The sequence below is a fragment of the Aythya marila genome (assembly GCF_965140915.1).
Source record: "Aythya marila genome assembly, chromosome: 10".
Lineage (NCBI taxonomy): Eukaryota > Metazoa > Chordata > Aves > Anseriformes > Anatidae > Aythya > Aythya marila.
Genome location: NC_139051.1, coordinates 15,838,195 through 15,857,668, shown reverse-complemented (window position 1 = coordinate 15,857,668; position 19,474 = coordinate 15,838,195). Strand labels below are relative to the sequence as shown.

Sequence of the window (19,474 nt, the reverse complement as noted above, 5' to 3'; positions counted from 1 at the left end):
CTCAAGAAATGGCAGTTTCTTATTTCCCAGAAAAATCACAACAGTTAAGTGATGCTTATCATTAGTGTTTGACTCCAGCTTTCAACATGGCTTTAAGTTGCAGTTTTAAACATTAACTCCATCTCCCAAGGAACTCAAAAACATTCGTTTAACTGATCGAGTGTTAGAAAAACAATTTTGCTTCCAGTTTCATACAGCACACACTGAAAAACCACACAGCTCTACTCAGACACCTTGTGTCTGAGCTTAAATTAAGATTGTTGTAGCTATCTGAAATAAGGGTGAATATTAAGGGCTTCACCTTCTTAAAGGTAGAGTATCTGAAATGATTAGGAAAAGCTACAGAAAGCTTTCAGAGCAACGTTTCAAAAATAAAACAACAACAGAAGTCAAAAGCAGTTTGAACAAATCTTTATTATTCTACTTCAATAACAAGAAATAACAAGATAACTATTTCCCCAATCCCTTTTATCAAAATGTTGGGGAAAGATGAAACCCAGCCCCGACATAAATGCATGCTTTGAAAGAGTTAAAAATAGAAGTTACTTTTTGTTATTTGTGCCTTACAGCCAAACTTGAACGACCCTGAGAAAACTCTGTGCAGACAAGTCACTGGAAAGATTTATGTGCAGCTTGCTAAATTTGTTTTTAATCCCGTGTTATTGCTTTGCAAGTTGAGGTTTTTTTTAAACCAAGTGCTAATCTTGATGAAAATTCATCATGAGGAGTGCTACAATATTGCTTTCTTATTGCAAATAGGTAGTACTTCCTTGAAAATATAAACGTGTAAAACAGTCAGCTGACTGCACAGTGCATTTACAGTACGTGATCCAGAGTAACAGGCAGCTTAAAGAGCTGCTTTATACATTAGCCCTTGGCCACAAAGAACTTGGCAGTGCTACTACGGCTTGAATGACTATAGAGTGGAAAATACTACCACTACCAATAAAAAAAGAATAAAAGATCTCTGTTGCATCTACTTTTATCAGAAACCAGGATATATATACATCGTTGAACAAGGAACAGGAACTTAACTAGAAACTGTCATCATGTTGTAATTCTTGGAAGGGCTGGATCTGCTGCTCCTTACGGCTGGTCCCACTCTCCAGCGGTTTGGTCGTCTCCTACCCCGGCTGGGGACTTTCGTAAAGGACGCAGATAGAGCCGTTTTCACCTATACGATAGGACACCTCGAAAGGGTCGACCCAAAGAGTCAATTCGCTGGGCAGGAGCTGGAAGAGCCTCTCGTGGCTCAGCCCAATCATCCCCGCCGCCTCGCCTATCAAGGGGTCCATCTTGTGGTTGATCCTAATGCAGCGGTACCCAGAGCCCTTGGAGGGCGCCAGGGGGAACCAGTGGTGCTTGTACCGCTCTGCGGGAGGAACAAAGAGCAGCGTCACCGCGGCCCCGCGCCCCGCCACCGGGCCGGGGCCCCCCGCCGCCGCCGCCGCCCCCCGGCTCACCGCGCAGCGCCTCCTGCAGGCACTCTCGGAAGCGCCGCAGCCGCTCCTCGCCGATACCGCCGGCGGCCCGCAGGAGGCGGGTGACGAACGCCGCCGCCGTGCACACCTCGGTCCACATGGCCGCCCGGCCGGCGCGCCACGCCGCGCCCCTCCGCGCCACGCCCCCGCCCCGCCAGCCAATGGCGGCGCCGCGCCGCGCCCGCGTCACAAAGGCGCGCCCCGCCCCCGCCCCGCCCCGCGGCAGAGGGCGAGGGAGTTGGCGCCGTCCCCAGCCGCTCTCCCTTTCTGGTGGGATTTGAACGCAGCCCCTTCCGCTGGGCTGGCCTTAAAAGTCACCTCCACCGGGCTCTGCGGCTCGAGCATTTTATATTCGGCCTTGTTAGAAGAGCACACGCTGCTCCTCCGCTCCTCTCTGAGGCACTGCCAAAGAGCCAGAGGGAGCTCACCTGTGAGGGAGCTAAACAGCATCTTGTTTCCCCAGCTGCACAGCTCAATTGTTTGCACCTCTTACTCGTCAGCTTAAGAGCGTGACATCAGCTCTAGCTCAGCAGCAGCTAAAGCCATACACAGTAATTAAGGAGAAGGCTTATCGGCAGACCTTTATAAGCAGATCTTGTTTTACTGCTGCTCGAAAGTTCACCAGATACTTACTCTGATACTCAGATTCTTACTCAGAAGCATGAAAAAGGTTTGGCTGGTATTTTAGTTGTTACTAACAATCAGTTGAACGCAGATTTAGCATTTACAGAAGTTATTTACAGCAAGTTTCCCCAAGCCTCCAAACATCCATCCCTTTAACCTAAGGGTCAGAAGTCACTGTGGCTATATCCAGAAATCCCAACCCCCCTAGCTGGAGCACCAGGAAAGAGCAATACAGGAGAACAACTCATAGCAGACTCGAGTCTCATCGCACATAGGGGGAGCTCCCAGGGAAATGCTCAGTTACCACTGGCAATCGCAGGACAATGTGTTCATTAAAGCACTGGTGAATCACAGAGCCCCCTCTGGTTTATTTCTGCTAGGTGCTGCTATCTGAGGTGTTGAAGCTGTCAGGCAATTTTCACTATGTTTACAATTAGAACCTCTTCAGACCTACTGTTTGTACAAAGTCTGCTTCAGGAAAGCAAGTTCCCATCCGGTTTGAACAAAAGTGTTTGAAACAGTATGACAACAATAAAATTCACATTACTCCTGCTTACTTGATGTTATACACCTGAGTAAGACTTCTTGACCCTGCTCTTCCCTACTTCATATGGAGCAACATGACCAAGACAGAAGGGTCAAGAACTTCAAGTGACAGAACTATAGCACCTGAATTTTGGATGGATAGTCATAGTCCCACTTTATGACTTCACATTTTAAAGTCATCGTTTAAAAACCTAGCCATCATATACTCCAAGGTTTATGGACTTGAAATAATTTTGTATGTCATTTTGTAACCTAGCCGAAGAGATTTTTATCCAATACAGGAGGGGGAAAAAAAAAAAAAAAAAAAAGGTATTTTATCTCTTCAAGGAAGACAGTGAATTTCTGTGCTTTCTTTTCCTTTCCCCTCACAACTGTTAGCCCTAGACGACCTCTTTTCCTGAGGAAGCGTAGAGAGCTGTATCAAGATACTATTTTATTAGAAAACATTTTCAATTAAGTCCAGCATGCATTTTAGTAACTCAGACTTTAGAAATTAATTTCAAAAAATTAATCTTTGCCAGTAGCTGGATGTAACAGTCATCCAATTACTTCAGTCTTATTGAGAATCAGAACACAAAATCCATGTCTCCAGTTTTGGAGACTTCACTGGTAAGATTATCCAGGCGCACATGGACTACGCCACACCACCACATCTGAGCAGGCACAATCATTACTTCTGGTCAAGTTACATGAAAAGGAGTAAGCTTGCATTATTTAAGATGCTACTTTGGTTTACACAAAATTCCTGTAGCAGAAAATTATTCCTGCACAACAAAGTTTTACTGCCACTGTAAGACCAGCTCTGGGACTACATTTAACCTGCATATTCTGCCAGGTACTTATCTCAAACACTTCCCCACATTATTCACATCCCCTCCCTTTAGATAATACGGAATTCCCCTACCATATCTGCACTGCGTGACTCCAAAACCTTTGACACCCTGGCAGTATTGCCACAAACACAAGAAGGCAGCTACTCATTTCCAGGTGACATGGACAAACACATCATTATGCTTACACTGAAGTCATTAAATTCTTACTAGCATTCAGAATAAACGCAGCGTTACTGTTAACAGCATTAAGAGTTATCAAATCCAGACAAGGTATCAAACTGTGCTTAAGTACACAAAACACCTTCTCCTTTCCAAGCTGCATATGCCCATACGAATATACACACAAATCCCTGGTCAGACAAGGCTCTACTAAAGCTAGAACAGGTACTAAGGGACCTGGTTTTGACTTACTCACAAGAAACTCAAGTAAAAATCAGAGTAGAAAGGACTTACAAGCAACCAAGTGAAAAGTAGTTGAAAGCACTGCAGGAGAACACGGAAATGTTGCGACACTGCTAGCACAGATCAATGCTTCCTGCACTGAGGTCTGGCACCTAGGTCCGGCACCTAGGTCCACTAAGCAGTGCATTCAGGTGGATTAAGAAGGTTTTGCTGTAATAATGAAAAGATGCCACAGCTAGCAGCAGATATCAAAGTCACACCTGGATCTCCACAGCAAGTTTCATGCTGAAAGCTCAAGCTAAGCAAACCACAGAAAGAAGACAAAGAGAAAGCAATAGCTGTATGACTCTTACACTTTCATCTCCATGCCAGAAAATGGTTCTATATGCATCAGTATCTAAATCTTTGGAAACTAGCTTTTTGCTGCTTATTACAATAGCCGTTTAAATAAATAGGCTGTTTTAGAGAATACCAGTGCTTCCTATAACAAAACAGCGTGAATGTAATTAAGCAATTGTAAATAGCATTCCAGCACAAACAAGACCTGTTGAAATATGTCATTTTTCAGCAGAAACAAGTTTTAAGCAGTATTCTCTCTCATTCTGTCATCCCCCCCCCCCCCCCCCCCCAAAAAAAAAAAAAAAAAAAAGCTTCTCCCCCACCTCCCATTTTCTGGAAGACTTTTAGCTTTGAGAGTTGAGAAACCTTATCACACAGACAGCAGAAACAAATGAATTAACACTACCATACACTTCATCATCTTCCACAGAGAATTTTTTTTTTAAGCTTGTAAACTGAGACTTGCCTTTGCTGTTACTCTGTTCACCTGCAAAGTCAGTTCTCTTCAGCAGAAACACCTGGAATGGAGAAAGACAGTCAATATCTTGTTACATCTTATTAAAAAAAAAAAAAAAAAGTACATGCAAGTTTTCTACTCTGTTTCCTCAACTTTAGCGGGGGGGGGGAGAAATGAAGCTGTATCAGCCATACATCATCATCATTAGAAGTTAAAACAGTAAATAACAATAGCGCTAGCCTAGTTAGTTATCATATAAAATAATAATAAAATGAAAAATATGAAGACCAAGTACAATCTAAGTCAAGATCCTTTTTGCTTAAAGCTCTCGGTCTGCCTTTCTAGAGTGACTGACACAGAAACCTGGACCCTCTACAAGAAGGTTTTAAATAACACAATAAGTTTTTGTTTTACACCATCTATTTGAAGCATCTCTCATTAAACATAATCCAGTAAAAACACTCTTACTAACAGTAATTGCCTTTATCACCAGACTACAGAGCCAAACGTGATGCTAACATTCCCACTACAGACACAAATAATATTTCCAAATACAAAGGACGCATTCAATGAATTAAATGCCAAGACTTTCCATAGTCTCCTCCACCTAATAAATTAATTAACAAAGTATATCTTTTTATAAGAAGACTTGCACCTATACCTCACCGATAAAATGATACAAACCTCAAACCTCTTTACAACCACTCCCCCTTGTGCTAAGTAGCTGCAGCTGCCCTGCCTGAATCCTGAGGGCTCACCTGTGACCAGGTTAGTGCAGGAGCTGGGCCAGCTGAGAGCACCGCTCAGGCTGCCTTTCCTTCGGCCTTTATAGGTGGTCCCAGGCTCCCACTGTTTATGCATAAACAGTCCTTAAATAAAACACATTGCGCTCCAGCAGTGATTTCAGTGCGCTGCATGCGAAGGGCAGTAGAGAAACCAACAAAAGCAATCAGATTTCTCCTGTGGAAGCCGAGACGCGCTGCCAGCAGCACCGCGGGCCTCGTGTGAGGGCCACCGGGGCTCCCTAGCACCGGGGCTGTCACTGAGCCTCCCACAGAGCCTAACGCTGCGGGGCCACGGCCTGCTCGGAAGGGTTTGGCAGCGCAGCTGTGCCTGCACACCCACCTGGGTTACAGCAGCTGGAAAGGCGGTTTTTCAGCCCAATTTAGGGATGTTTTACAGACGGACTGAGGTGCGAGTACAGCAGCCCACTGCTGCCGGCAGACCAGCAGCAGGCTTTTACCACAGATTTTTCGCAGACAGAGCCCTTTCCCGATATTACGACCCCCTACCGGCTCTGCTTTATTAGACAACAAAGCAAAACAAGCAAACAAACCACAAAATACGTGAAAATAACGCGGTTGGGACCCCAATTTCTGTGGGAAAGGACCCAAAGGGCCAACCCCTGCCACCCGGCGGCCGCCAGGGATTTACCACAGCAAGGGGGCGGTCACGCGGGCTGCCGTGACGTCACCCCCCAGCTTTCCGCGGCGGCCCCCATTGGCCGGGCGGGCAGGCCGCCGGCCGCTGATTGGCTGTCGGGCGGCGCGGCGGGCTCCGCGCCCCGTCCCCTCAGAGCTCGGCGCCGGCCGCTATGGCGGCGCCCGGGCCGCGGAAGCGCAGCGGCCCCGCGCTGTGCGGGGCGGGCTGGGCGCGGGGCCCCGCTCCGGCCGCGCCGCTGGGGAACGGCGTCCCGCCTCACAAGCGCCCCAAGGGGCCGGCGGCGGGCGGCGGCGAGGCGCCGGAGGACCCGTTCGGGGACGGCGACGACTTCACGGCGGACGAGCTGGAGGAGATCGAGACGATCGCCTCGCAGGCGCTGTCGCAGGACGCGGGGCGCAACTGGGGCGGCCGGGCCGGGCCGCGGGGCAGGGCCGCGGGGCAGGAGCCCGGAGGTCGGTGTGAGGGGGAGCGGGGGGACGGGGCCGGCGCTGGGCGAGCCTCGCCTCACCTCGCCTCGCCTCACCTCACGGCCCGCCGGGCTCTTTCCTCAGCAGGGAGCGGAGCAGACAGCGGGCTGCCGAGGGACGCGTTCCGCTACGAGGTGCTGCAGACACAGCACGAAGAGATCCGGCACAAGGTGGGCGACGGCGGACACGGAGGTGGCTGCGTTACCTCCCGGGGACGCCGCATGGGAACAAGCTGCTGGGAAGAAAGGTGCAGGGGAGCGCAGGCGTGCGGCTGGCCGCTCAAACATCAGATCTGAGCAGGGTTCTGCAAATATTTTACCAGAATGTTCTTTTAGTCTCTGGTAAAACTTCACACAGAAACCACTACCAGAGGTAGTATGATATTCTCCAGTCTGTTTTTTAAAATGACCAGGTAGCCGTTTTTTGATACCTCTTAGCGTCAAAGCGGTCAGCAGCTTAACAACACGCACCGTCAGGAAATTTCTTCTTTGATTTGGCTTTGAAGGTCACGTGTGGTTCTAGCAGATGGGGCTCTACTACTAAGAGAGGCAGCAAATAGGAATAATTTCTGCATAGCGGTTACACTTCAATAGATCTTTGCTTCCTCGCAGTTGTGCTTTCTCCCATATGGAAGGGTCCTACACTATTTACATTTCTGTCACCATCCTTACCTCTCTTCCACTTGTTTTATTTCCTCCTTTATTGGGAAGACCCTGTCTGTACACCACGTGAGGGTAAAATATAATTTTACATCATGATATAGAGGTGTCTTTATACTTTTTTCTCAATCCTTTTCTGAATAACCCATTCTGTTCTCTCTCTGAAGTCTTGTCTCTGAGCAGTGATGGCTGTTCAGAGTAACAGAGACTATACGTGTCATGAAGATACTGTCTGGGGGTGGTAACTTGTCCGACGACAGCGTTGCTGTTGGCTGCTGTGCTTGATGAGATACTGTGGTTAAATTATCATTGTTACATCCCAACATTTTAATAAGTTTTTGTTGTGTGCGACTAGAGTATTTGTCAAAGAAATAGCATAAACATAGAGGAGGTGAAAGAATGGTCTCTGACAGATACCAGGATAGTACATTGACATATATCTTTGCTGTCACTTTATAATTCTGTTAGATAAAACACTAGCTGAGCCTGATTTAATTAGGGAAAAAAAAAAAAGATCAGAAGCCGTATTGCAGACTTTCTAAACTGGTTTAGGGAAGCATTTTTCTCTCTAGAAAGTATAAGCATGCTTAATCTTCAACCACGTAGATAATGATACAAATACATCGTTTAATGGAATTCATCTCTTTGCAGCTGAAAGAAATGCAGGATGAAATTCTAACTAAAAATGGAGAAATTAAAATTTTGCGCGACTCAATGCAGCAGATGGAGTGTGCTATGGAGGAACAGAAAAAATCATACATGCTATTGGAACAGCAAAAATCTCAGACCCTAAAGGAAAAAGAAAAAGAGTTCTCCAAAAAGGTTTGTAACTATAACAGTTACCTTCACATCACATGTGGAAGCTAGTTTTATGACTTAAATGATATTATAGTCCATTTAGTCAAAGGAAGATTTGTGTGAAACTTCCAAATCACGTATGCTTTTCTTTTGTTATCTAGAAGAAAACACATGTAAGAACTTGCTGGTAGATTTCTTCTGCCAGCATAAAAGAACGAAGTTAAAATGATAGAATTTTTTTGATTATTTAATGTTTTCTTAAACAATCCCCAGAAAGTTACAATTGGAATGTATTGTTAAATGGAAAAATTAGACAGAATATGCTGTATGACTCTGATCAGATTGCTATTCCTGTTGCAGTCATCTTTCTGAAAGCCCCTGAAGAGGACAGTGGCTGCTTTTGTGCTGTTTACTCTGCTGTTAATGGCCTCACTGTAGTCATACTCTGCGTGGCACTTGGTCTTACCAAGTCATATGTTTCTTGCCTGAATTTTGACACTTGGTTCTAACATAGTATTAATTGGATTAGGATACATAAAAATGGAGATCTTGTGCAGAGATCACAGTAAGTAGATGGTAATCTTGAAATCTTACAGTAATTTGAGTTGCTTTGCAGTTATAGCACCGCTCATGTATCTGTAACAGTAAAACTGTCTCTTGAATTCCCCTTTCAGATACTGTCCTTGCAGTCAGAGTTGCAGTTCAAAGATGCAGAAATGAATGAACTAAGAACGCGACTTCAGAACTGTGAGAGAAATAAACATGTTACTCAAACAGTTTTAACACCAAGGTATGAGTTTTGGAAAATGAATTTGTGTTGCCTGTTATAATACATACACCTGAAGTACTACAGAGGTTTTCTTTCTTCACGTAACTCTTGGTTCTGTTTTCTTGAAAAAATACATCCAAAAAAAAGCTTGACCCCTGTGGAATTTGCTTTAAAAGACTTACTTACAAAGAGTGGATAGTGAAATACGTCTAAAACATCAATGCTACAAACGCTATTAAATAGATCTTTCTTTACTATTTAACAAAATACTTCTGAAAGAGATATTGATCCATCAAAGTCGATTTGGGGGGTAATTTTTCCTCTTGCTTTTTTATTTTTTTTAAATAGCCCTAAAAAGAATTCTGCAATCCAAGTGAAATCAGAAGGATGTTCTCCACAGTCTGGAAGAAGATCTTTTCCTACAAAAGAGTCTTTCGGTGCTGACACGTCTACTAGACCATCTTGTTCTTCAAGAAAGTTGTTTGCCCAGGCTGCTTCCATCAAAGAAGGTAAACCCCTATATAACTTGCAATGTCTTTAGCTGCGTATGAACATTCTGCTTTACGTAAAGCTTTTTGTACTATGTAACTGAGTGGTTTCATTAAGAGTACTCTAGGGAATAAAGAAGTATTTTTCTTAGTTTGATTTTGCTTAAATTTATTTTGGTTTTATAGCAATTGGCCTTAAGCTTTGACTGAAATTTACATGAAGATCAATTGAATTCACATCTTGGTAAGTGGCAGTGTACCAGATGCCAGGATATCAGTGATGAAGTATCTGTTGGCTGTGGTGAAAAACTTTCATTTATTATGGGATGAACTAAAATACCCAAATTGTTATCTGCCTTTGTCACTGAAGAAAGAACAGGAAATAATTTGCCTATTTCTTGAAAACGTCTGCTAGGCAACTAATGCTTTTTTTTTGTAGTACTGCAATTCTGGCTTTAATAAACAGACCATTTCTGGCATTTTATTTTAAATGGTACGTATTTAGCCACATTGAAAGAAACAGATGAAACCGGTTACTCATTTCCGCTTCTACATATACAGCAGTAATTCTCACAAAATTGCATCTTTAAATTCATTGCGTAAAACTTAGGAAAATGAAATATGTTTGAATATTGCTATAATATGAAACAAAAATAGTGTGTTTTTTTTTTTTGTAGCAGCCAACAAAATTTGGGTATCATCAGCTAATACTTACAGAAAACAAAATGAAAAATCTGAGACATTCCCCTTCAGCTACAGTATTCAATCTGAAACTGTGGGCAGTATGAACTTCCAAAAATAAACAAAAATAAATATAGTAGCCTTAAAAGATTAACACTGTTATTCCCCACCACCACCTATTCATTATGGTAACAACGTTCAGTATGCCTATTTGTTTGAAAAACACACTCAGTTTTCTTAGTAACCCTCCAAGACTTTTTTTCTACATTTTTACATTTTCTAATGTATTTTAGGGAGCAATTCTGCTTGCATCACAGCTCTTAGCTATAGCATTATAGTTACTATATTAACTAGATAGTATTATAGTGTTTCAGTACCTAAAGGGGACCTAAAAGAAAGTTGGAGAGGGATTCTTTATCAGGGAATGTGGTGATAGGACAAGGAGTAATGGCTTTAACCTTTTTTTTTTTAGTTTAGATTAGATATAAGGAAAAAAAATTCTTTGCTCAGAGTGCTGAGGCACTGGCGTGGGCTACCCATAGAAGCTGTGGCTGCCTCATCCCTGGCAGTGTTTGAGGCCAGGCTGGATGGGGCTTTGGGCAACCTGGTCTGGTGGGAGTGTCCCTGTCCACAGCAGGGGGTTGGAATTAGATGATCATTAAGGTCCCCTCCAAATTATTTTATGATTCTGTGATTATTATTTGACATTACTGAGTTATGCAAAATATGTATTTTATGCCTATCTGCTGCCTGTGTACTTCCTATATAATGGCTGTGGCTAATTGAATGTGTGTAAATGATAGATAAGGATTTGTAAGCCGTCTAGTAGTTCTCATACATGAATTGTAATTCCCGTTTGTTTTAGATAGTAAGATACCCCATCCTGAAGTTTTATCCATGAAGAATGAAACAGAGGGAAAAAACGGTTCCTATAAATCTGTACATAAACGAAACACGCAAGGTAAGGTATTGCTGGCAGCACAGAAACAGTGAGCGTTTCTGAGGTACGGCTAAGGTGCTAAGCAGTGTCAGGCTGACGAACCCGCTGTGTGCAGTGCTAGTGCACAGAGGTGGTAAGCTAGCTGCTTTGTGCTTTGAGCATTGTGATTTTGCAATAAAGCATCTGAGATTATATTATTATCTTGTATCTCCACAACATTCTGATACTGTTACTCTATTTAAGAAAAAGGTTTGCCTGGCTTTAGCTTTAAGGAAGGATTTGGACCAAGACATAGGTTGAGAGGCATCTTACTAGGAGGGTGGCTCTTTCACTATTAAGATACTACACTTTTTATTGCAAACTTTATACACTTTTTTTTTTTTTTTTTTTTTTTTTTTTTTTTTTTTTTTTAAGTAAAAACAGTAGAGCAGCATTTAGAATGTTCAACGTGTTACTTCCAGTTCAGAAAAGGATTGTATCACATGGTTTTAATGTCTGGACTGGAAAAGGGGGAGCAAGTCACCAGGACAGTTGTGGGTTATAACAATCATTTGGATTGAGATATTTTGCTAATATGGGGATTGTAATTAAAATCTCTCTAAATATAACTTGGTTAATACTTAAATCACATCTTGAAGATTTTCAGAAAAAATGAATTTTAGAACATGATTCTTTTCCTGATTTCTCTCTTGTAAGAAAGAGAAAATTTGTAATGAAAAAATAATTTTGTGGTTGAGAGCACTATAAATGAGGTTAATCTTTTGAAATATTTTTTTGTTACTGTTGTCATTGGTGGTAAAATTACTCCAAAGACAATTATATATCTTTTCAGGTTCTATCTTACTGAATGCACTGATGAAGCAGCCCATTGTCTCTGGGTCTGTACTAGGTCTTTGCCACCTTCTTAGCAGTAACTCGGAGACCCTACAAGGAGCTATGTTGCAGTCAAACCTTCTGGATACGTAAGTTTACTTTTTGTTTTACCATATCAGACGTGTTCTTAGTATAGTGGCAGCATAGTGGTATACTCTGTATGAAACGCTTACTCATGTAGGACTCGTGTTGGATACTTCATTCCTTGTGTTCAATGCTGTTTTGCTGAGGCCATTTAAAGCACAATTTGGAATGTCATTCATGCTGTGTCTTCAATTATTAATGTTTGATTATTGTGGAGAAACACTAAGAGAGAAACTAGGTTAATTTTATTTTAGGGGAAGACACAGGAATAAGTAAAACTTTAAAGCTGCTATCAGCCGCAGCTATCCATATCTATCTAAGGATATAAAACTTGCAATGAAAGAAGTATATAAACAAGATCATGAGTCAAGAGTAAAATCATCAAAAAAAAACTCAGTGAAAAAAATTCATCAAAAGAACGTGATCAAAAGAACTGTAGAGTTTTTGTTTTAATCTAAATTTATGTTCAATTCTTGTACAGTTTTTCTCAGACACAATGCTCTGTAAAGCATTTAAATACGAATATTAGGTGTAAAATTGGCTGAATATATCTTTAAAAGTCATATTTGTTCCTAAGATTTTTGTTGTTACCTGCTTTACTGCTTTTTTGTTGAGAATCCTATACTTTTTATTTAAGGTTTACTTGGACATAAAGGCTAGCTCTTGTTGATAGTTAAATTCAAGATAATAGTTTAGAAAGGAATTAGTTGCTCCCAAAATCTGGATCACAACCCATAGTTTATGGGAAGGTTTACAGGATGGTACCTTGCAAATGTTTTCCTGCACCCACTGATGCAGGAGAACTTTTATTAAAGGTTTTCAACAGAGCTTTCTCAAGTTAATCATCTACTCAGTCTGCTTTACTGCTTCCCAAGACTAATCAGCCACGCTTATTATCACCATCTCTCTTGAATACATCTTTAATAATAAACTGTGAAAACTTAATATCACGCTTTACATTTCAAACATTTCTTACTTTAAAGAAGTAGATTGTAGCTCCTGAAATTCCTTTGCTTTTCTGATATGTTGTTTTATTAGTAATTCTTGTGTTTTGTGGGATTTATGTCATGGCTCACGTCTCAATGCCCATGCCACTTACGCAGGCAGTTTCTGCATTTGGCCTTGTAGCTGCATTTTGACTAGTTAATTGCTAAAAGCTGTCCCTCCATTTTTTTTGTTGCTGTCTTTTGACAGCCCCTTCCTGTTACAGATCAGTAATATACAAATATTCCTTCTTCCCCAAAGCTACCCAGAAACTTCAGGGGAAGATAAGAATATACAACAGGTCTCATGCACATCAGCTGAGAAGCCAGTGTTTGAAATGTAGCTTTAGACAATGGTTACTAACGAGCTGGTGAAGTTATGCAACTATCAGTCCTGAATACTTTCACAAGACTTAAGATTGTTTTGATACTTTTCTTCCATGCAAGTATCAAGGAGTATTTTTTTTTTTTAATTTTGGGGATAGACACCTAACTACAGTAGCCTTTCTATTATTTCATTCAGAATATGGATAACTAATAAATGAAATCAAAATTTTCAGCTATGTTTGCTACCTTTTCTTTTGCTGAAGTATTTTCCTTCTTTTAATTTTATGCGGATAGGAAGCCGACACAAATACCCAGCATCAGGACAACTCAGGAGGAAATTGCTCCTCTTGTATCCCTGCGAGAAGCTCAAAAACTTGCAATAACAGGATTGAACTTGATTGCTATGGATGAAGGGTCAGCTGAAGGAAGCCTAGCAGGAAGTGGGAGAGAGTTCTTGCCCCTCAAATGTTGCAAGATCCAAGGCGCTGTGCATCTCTTGCCCTTGGTGGAGCACCACATTGGTGCATACTGTCAAGCAGTACAACTGGCGGACAAGGCAGTAAATGGTTCTTGTGGAAACCACTCAGTTGTTTCTTCTCGAACCAGCACAAATATGGTATCAAGTAAGGAGGACTTCAGGTCGTCTCTTGAAGAAACGACAGTTATATCACTGGGTATTCTTTATTATTTGGCATTTTATAGCTGGGATGTTGTCCACATATTGCTGTCTACTGAAGTAGAAGGTTCTACTGTTGGAGATGAACAGATTTCCAAGATGGACAAAGATGTGTTGTGTGATAATAAAGAAGACACCAGGACACAAGGAGGGCTGCCTGAAGCTTCACAGGATGTCCCTATTAACGATCGAGCTCAACATTCTTTGTTCAGAAAGCTGATTCAGGTTTTAGATTTTTCTACTACAACAGGCTCCCAGACTGATAACATACTAAAGCAAAGCCTGAAAGTTCTGGTAAAATTAGCTGAAAATTCAACAATGGACTTGCTAATAAAGTAAGTCAGTAATAGCTTTAAAATGATCTCAGGCTCTTAGTTTTCATTCTCTGTTTAAACTAATTTGTGCAGATGACAGTAGAAATTATGACATTTATGGGAGAATATCTAATTTCTCAGCTCATCTTTGAGATGCATGGGAGGATCTGCCTTTGCTGCTAATAAATGAGATAATTGCCCCAAATTAATAATAAGATCTGCTTATAGGTTTATATGAAGCAGATGCTGTTGCCTCATTGCATAGCTGTCACTTTGAAGAGAGAAAACTTCTCAAGGCTCTATGCAGTTGATGAGAGTTTTTTTTTTTCCTTCCAATTGCTGGGAGATGCGTAAGGAATGAAAGCACAGGGCTTTCTGTTTTATTTATTTACTCTATTTATATTTTATATTAATATGATAATATTTGAATATTTCATATGTTTTATAAGTATATAAACTTTATACTACAAAATGTTTATAATATTTATTTATTCTGGCACATAAAATGGCACACTCAAAAGTGCAACAATTTGTCTGCTAATGGTCTAATATATGGAACCATAGTGTGAACTGCAAACTGTCTTCAAAATCTAACAATGTGTTTTTCAGCTCATGGCATGTAAGTTGAGATCACCTAGTTTTGAATGGCTGAAAAGGCATGAATTACGATGCTGCATGTAAGAAATGGTGAATTATTTTCAAATCATCAGTGCTTTTCATGTTTCTAACTCAGATTTTTCTTTTGAAGTTTTCAGCACTTACTGAGTAGCCAGATACTGCTCCGTTGTCTGTGTCCCGAGATCCCTTTGCATGCTGTCCTTTTGACCGTGAAACTGTTGTGTATACTTGCTCAACACCACATGTTGGTTGCTCAGCTTTGTTCTCATTCAGGTAAAAGATTGCCTAATGCATAATTGTTAACAGTTGAATGTTAGTTAGCACAACTAAAAATAATACGAATAGGCCTTGCTCTAAAGTACTAAACCTCCCAAAGGCAAAGCCTGCTGTGTCACTGAAAACATTTTCTAGCACCGAGTTCCAGTCACTGTTTGGAGAATATTTTGTCTGGCAGTATCCATACAGAGTTCTGATACCCATCTGGACTTCTAAAGCTACTTTCCAGATGAATGTTTACTATATTAAAAGTTGGTAAGGAAAAAGGGGTTTCAAGGATTTGAAGGCTAATTCCATTCTGCAGGGGACCTGCACTCATGACAATGTTGAGCTTAGGGATTACAGTACCCTGCATGACAAATACTGTTTGTCTAGTACCCACAAAAAATGTAATAGGAGAGTAGCACCACAAATGCATAGAAAGTTTAGGGATACTTTAGCACTGCTTAAGGTGTCTGCAAGTAAAGCAAGAAGTTGAATCTGTATCTTGAGCCCAGGATAGCACTCTACATATTTTCTGGAATATGTTATCTTCTGTGGAAAAAAAATACTATTTTTTATCACGGACAATTGACCAGTTGGGAAAAGAACAAAGTTATCTCTCTTTCAGATACCTGCCTTCTTCTTGCACTGTACATGTATATCACATCAAGGCCAGATAAATCAGCATCTGAAGTGCTTTGGCTTCAGCTGGAACAAGAGGTAACAACAGCTGTTAGTTCTCGTGCTTTTTCCTACTGGGGGGTGGGAGGTGGGAAGGGAGGAACAGGGCAGTGCACAAATTGTTTGAAATAAGTTCTATCTTCACCTGAAATAAAAATTGAGAGTATTCGCTTGCAGTAAAGGATTACATTGACTTTTAAGAGAAGCTGTTTGAATCAATAACCACTCTTCAAGATAACATCAGTCATAGCAGTCAACATAGTTAAATCATTGAAAAAGCGAGAAGGCTCTTAGGATGGCTGTAAATGTTCAAGACTACAAGTTTTGTTTTGCTTTTAGATTGATGCAGTAAAAGGAAGCAAGACCTGTGTTTCATTTTGATTTTATAATTTACTTCTGAACTGTATCTTTGAAATGACTCCAAATGAAATACAGCATATGGTGAAATACTAGCTTGCTGTACAGTATGCATGATCCTGTATAGGGAGAATAGTTTTTGAATTTATATTGTTCGTAGTGCCGGGGTGGCTTGTGGGGTTCTACCATTTGTTCCACCTCTACTTTCACTTAAAAGAATTTTGAACTATTTTCTAAAAGTATTTTCATTATCCCCTGTCTGCATTGCATTTAGGAAGTGCAAACACACGATGTGTATGCAAGGAATCCTCATCAGCCTTTCTTATCAGGAAGCTGAAGTGGTTTCTGTGCAAGGCAAATTCCACGTCTGTCTTAGTGTGTGTTTGTTTTTCCTCTAACATTTTGTTTTTCTTTTGGTGGGGTAAAAAATGAATTGTTAAGAAAAGGACCAAGAATGTTTAAAAACAGTAAGCAAATGACATTTCTACCTCCCTTTATTTGCAGCTAAATTGTGTGATAATTATGCAGAACCCTAATACTTATTGTAATGCCATCTGCGTGTTTTTGTAATAGACAGTTAGACTCCTGACAAGGTGTACGCGGTGCTCCAGGCCAGCCATTTTACTACCTGGTACAGACTGCCAGTGTAATCCTGAGGTACGTCACTACAGCTACTGAATTTAATCTACTGAAAACTTAAAAGTTACTCCTAACAATGCTGAAGTAGTTTTTTACCATTTTTTAGCTCCACTGAAACAGAAGTATTCGGTACTTTGAAGTCTGCCTTCTTCTGGAAAGCTTGTTTTTGCTTGCTAGAAAATATTCTAAAATTTGGATGTCTGAAAAGATTGATTAGTGAAGCTCATAATAACTTTTCCACTGCTCTAATTTTATTTTGTATACTGAGACTTTTATCTCTTGCAGGTTGTTAAGGCACTCATTGTAATGTTACATAGACAGTGGATGAAGATCAGAAGATCTGATAGCGGCTTGTGTGCGCATAAGGAGCAAATTATTCAGTTTTTACGAGACGCTGTTTTACTCTTACACAGCCTATCTCAGAAAGATAAACTGTTTCACGAACACTGTTTGGAAGTACTCCATCAGTATGACCAAGCTATGCCAGGCATAAGAGCCATTCTCAAAAAAAATCAAAAATTGAGTGCCTGTGAAGGTAAATCAAGTCACATTACAGAGTTGTTTTGTGTTGTGTTTTGTCTTCTCTATTGTGTGAATGAAATTCCACTTCTGTCTCATTCCTCAGTTAACAAGTACCATGTACCAAATAATGTGGATATTTTGTTTGATCAAACAAAATCCTTTGCTCCCCCTCCCTTCAGTAGAACAATCTACACTGTATGTTACCTCACTTTAAATGATTCCAAATTTCCAACTAGCATTACGCTTTCTCTCTGCAATTGTTTTTTCCTTGCATCCCTTAACATCTTCCTTGTCCCTCTTCCACCCCACCCTTCCTCCATTACCCCAAAAGCTTCTTTAACCCATGTAACATCAGAACTTTCCCCTTGCTTTGCACACTTTGTGTCTATTTCCTGCAGAGCAAATCTAGTGAAACTGTCTCTGCTCCCTGGACCTTGATGCCACCTCTTCATCCACTCATGGCATTATTTCCATGCATCTTTTAGAGCTAACGTGAGCTAATGTGTTCTCATGTCAGTATGTGGTTTGCTACAGGACACCAGACAACACGTGGTCTTCCTAAGAGTCTGTGTGATAAATCTTTCAGTGGTGGTATTTTGCATCAGTAAGGCAGGTGATGTGAACATGCCACAAGTGCTAACAGTGACTTCTCTGAAGAAACTAAACAGCATGCTACGTGTTTGTTCTACTCTGCTTAGAGTGTCCTAAAGTTTTCTGGAACTTCTCCTAACACCTTGTCTAGCTGTGCTTGGAAATGGACCAAAAGAGTGTAACGGCTTACAGTTTTGGGGATGGTGGTGCATGTGTGTGCTTGCACGTGCGTACTTACCAGTCAGGTTCTTCCTGCTAATCACAAAATGCTATTCTTTTGGCCTAGTGGCTTTTTAAGATAAGTTTATAACAATAAGGCTTAAAACTTACTTAATTAATAGTCTTAAATAGTTCTTTTAAATAAAAGTTCTCTTCACTATGTTTCCCCTGGTAACTAAATTTGGTTGTCCAAGGTAGTGCTCTCCTTACTTTTAGGCCTTAAAGGAAAGAAGAGGAGGTGGGGAAAGTTTGTATGACAAAACACATGTATAAAGTTTAAATGTAAAGAGGTCTTTGAAAGTCTATTTGATATAGCCTTCTAGAGGAAGTCTTGTTTGTATTTCAAAACAAAAATAAAAAAATCCCAGCTATAATTTTATCAAGTACAAAACTAATTCTCTAAAACACGTGCTTTTCTGTTGTTGCAGAGCTGATGTTAGATGAATTGTATCCTCCTGAGCCAGAAGCAGAAGATCAGGGAATGGACTGCAGTTAGCTAATGTTTACCAAGGGTCTCTCTCTCCTTCCTTATTTAAATCATAATAATCAGTGACAATCTGAAAATTAAATCATCTGTTTTATTAAATGATAATACAAACAAAAATGTATTTCTTTGTTGTGATTTTGTGCTATCCAAGTGAACCTGAAAGCAAAGGAATTCTGATGTAAGAAAAATGATACTGCAGTGTACTGTTTGGCTGTGCAAAACCACTCCAGGGGTTATGAATAGTTCTGTTTGAGTTTCATTCTTCATGAAACAGCTGTAAATAGAATGGAAACTTTTTGTTTTCCATTTTACTGTGACTAAGCTAAATTTCAGCTAAATATATGATGCTGAATGTCCTGAGGTGTTTGTGATCACTGAGTTCATATGGACGTCTTCTAAAAACATCTGATCTGTTTCTTTTGCAGCTGTTAACACATTCTTGCATGATTTCCACATTTTCACGTTGATATTAGTAGATTGTACTTTTTATAAATTTGTAGAAGTAACTTAAGAGTTGGCAGTTCAGTTCTGAGCAAGAAATTCATCAAAGTCCTGTAATAAACATCCAAGATCACTCATTTTTTCCCTCAAATTTGTGAATGTGCTGGAAGTACAACTATTTAGGTGCCAAAACAAAAAATAGCACTTTTTCCCAAAGTTACCATCTCATTCTTGTAAGGTAAACATTGAGGAGAATTGTTGCTTTACCCTTTCAACTGTGTATTATTATCAGCTGCTGGTAGTGGCTGAACCTTAGATCTTAGCAGAAGTGTAAGTGCTACTAAAATAGCCTACAGGTTTGTTTCTACCTTGGAATGCTTTTTTTCTTCTTTTGACAGATACCTGATTCTAATTCTATAGAATACGAGAATTGAATAGAGGAAGCTATGGCTTACACCTTCTTTTAACAAACATTGA

General features: G+C 40.6%; 1 protein-coding gene and 1 pseudogene across 7 annotated transcripts; one reads left to right on the top strand and one right to left on the bottom strand.

The window, feature by feature from the left end:
* Nucleotides 1–445: 445 nt before the first annotated feature.
* Nucleotides 446–1,584, bottom strand: LOC309882013 (protein BTG1-like; annotated as a pseudogene). The gene is made up of 2 exons (XR_014319585.1): nt 1,464–1,584; nt 446–1,372 (listed from the first exon to the last, which is right to left on the bottom strand). The product of XR_014319585.1 is annotated as a protein BTG1-like (transcript).
* A 4,692-nt stretch (nt 1,585–6,276) lies between these two features.
* On the top strand, nt 6,277–18,877 carry ATRIP (ATR interacting protein; the record flags this gene model as incomplete). 6 transcript variants are annotated; one of them, XR_014318214.1, is made up of 13 exons in its annotated part: nt 6,277–6,577; nt 6,677–6,762; nt 7,903–8,073; nt 8,724–8,839; nt 9,167–9,327; nt 10,853–10,948; nt 11,760–11,889; nt 13,489–14,205; nt 14,933–15,075; nt 15,689–15,780; nt 16,540–16,565; nt 16,672–16,755; nt 17,023–17,038. XR_014318214.1 is itself a non-coding variant. In XM_082768540.1 (13 exons), the coding sequence occupies 13 exons, from the start codon at nt 6,277–6,279 to the stop codon at nt 18,563–18,565; spliced, it is 2,415 nt and encodes an 804-aa protein (XP_082624666.1). In that variant the 3' UTR covers nt 18,566–18,877. The 6 variants fall into 6 exon arrangements, 4 of the variants coding, with proteins under 4 accessions (XP_082624666.1, XP_082624667.1, XP_082624668.1 ...); XM_082768540.1 differs by lacking the exon at nt 16,540–16,565 and adding an exon at nt 18,498–18,877 and having other exon boundaries at nt 17,023–17,272; XM_082768541.1 differs by lacking the exon at nt 16,540–16,565 and adding an exon at nt 18,498–18,876 and having other exon boundaries at nt 6,680–6,762; nt 17,023–17,272.
* Between the last annotated feature and the right edge of the window lie 597 nt (nt 18,878–19,474).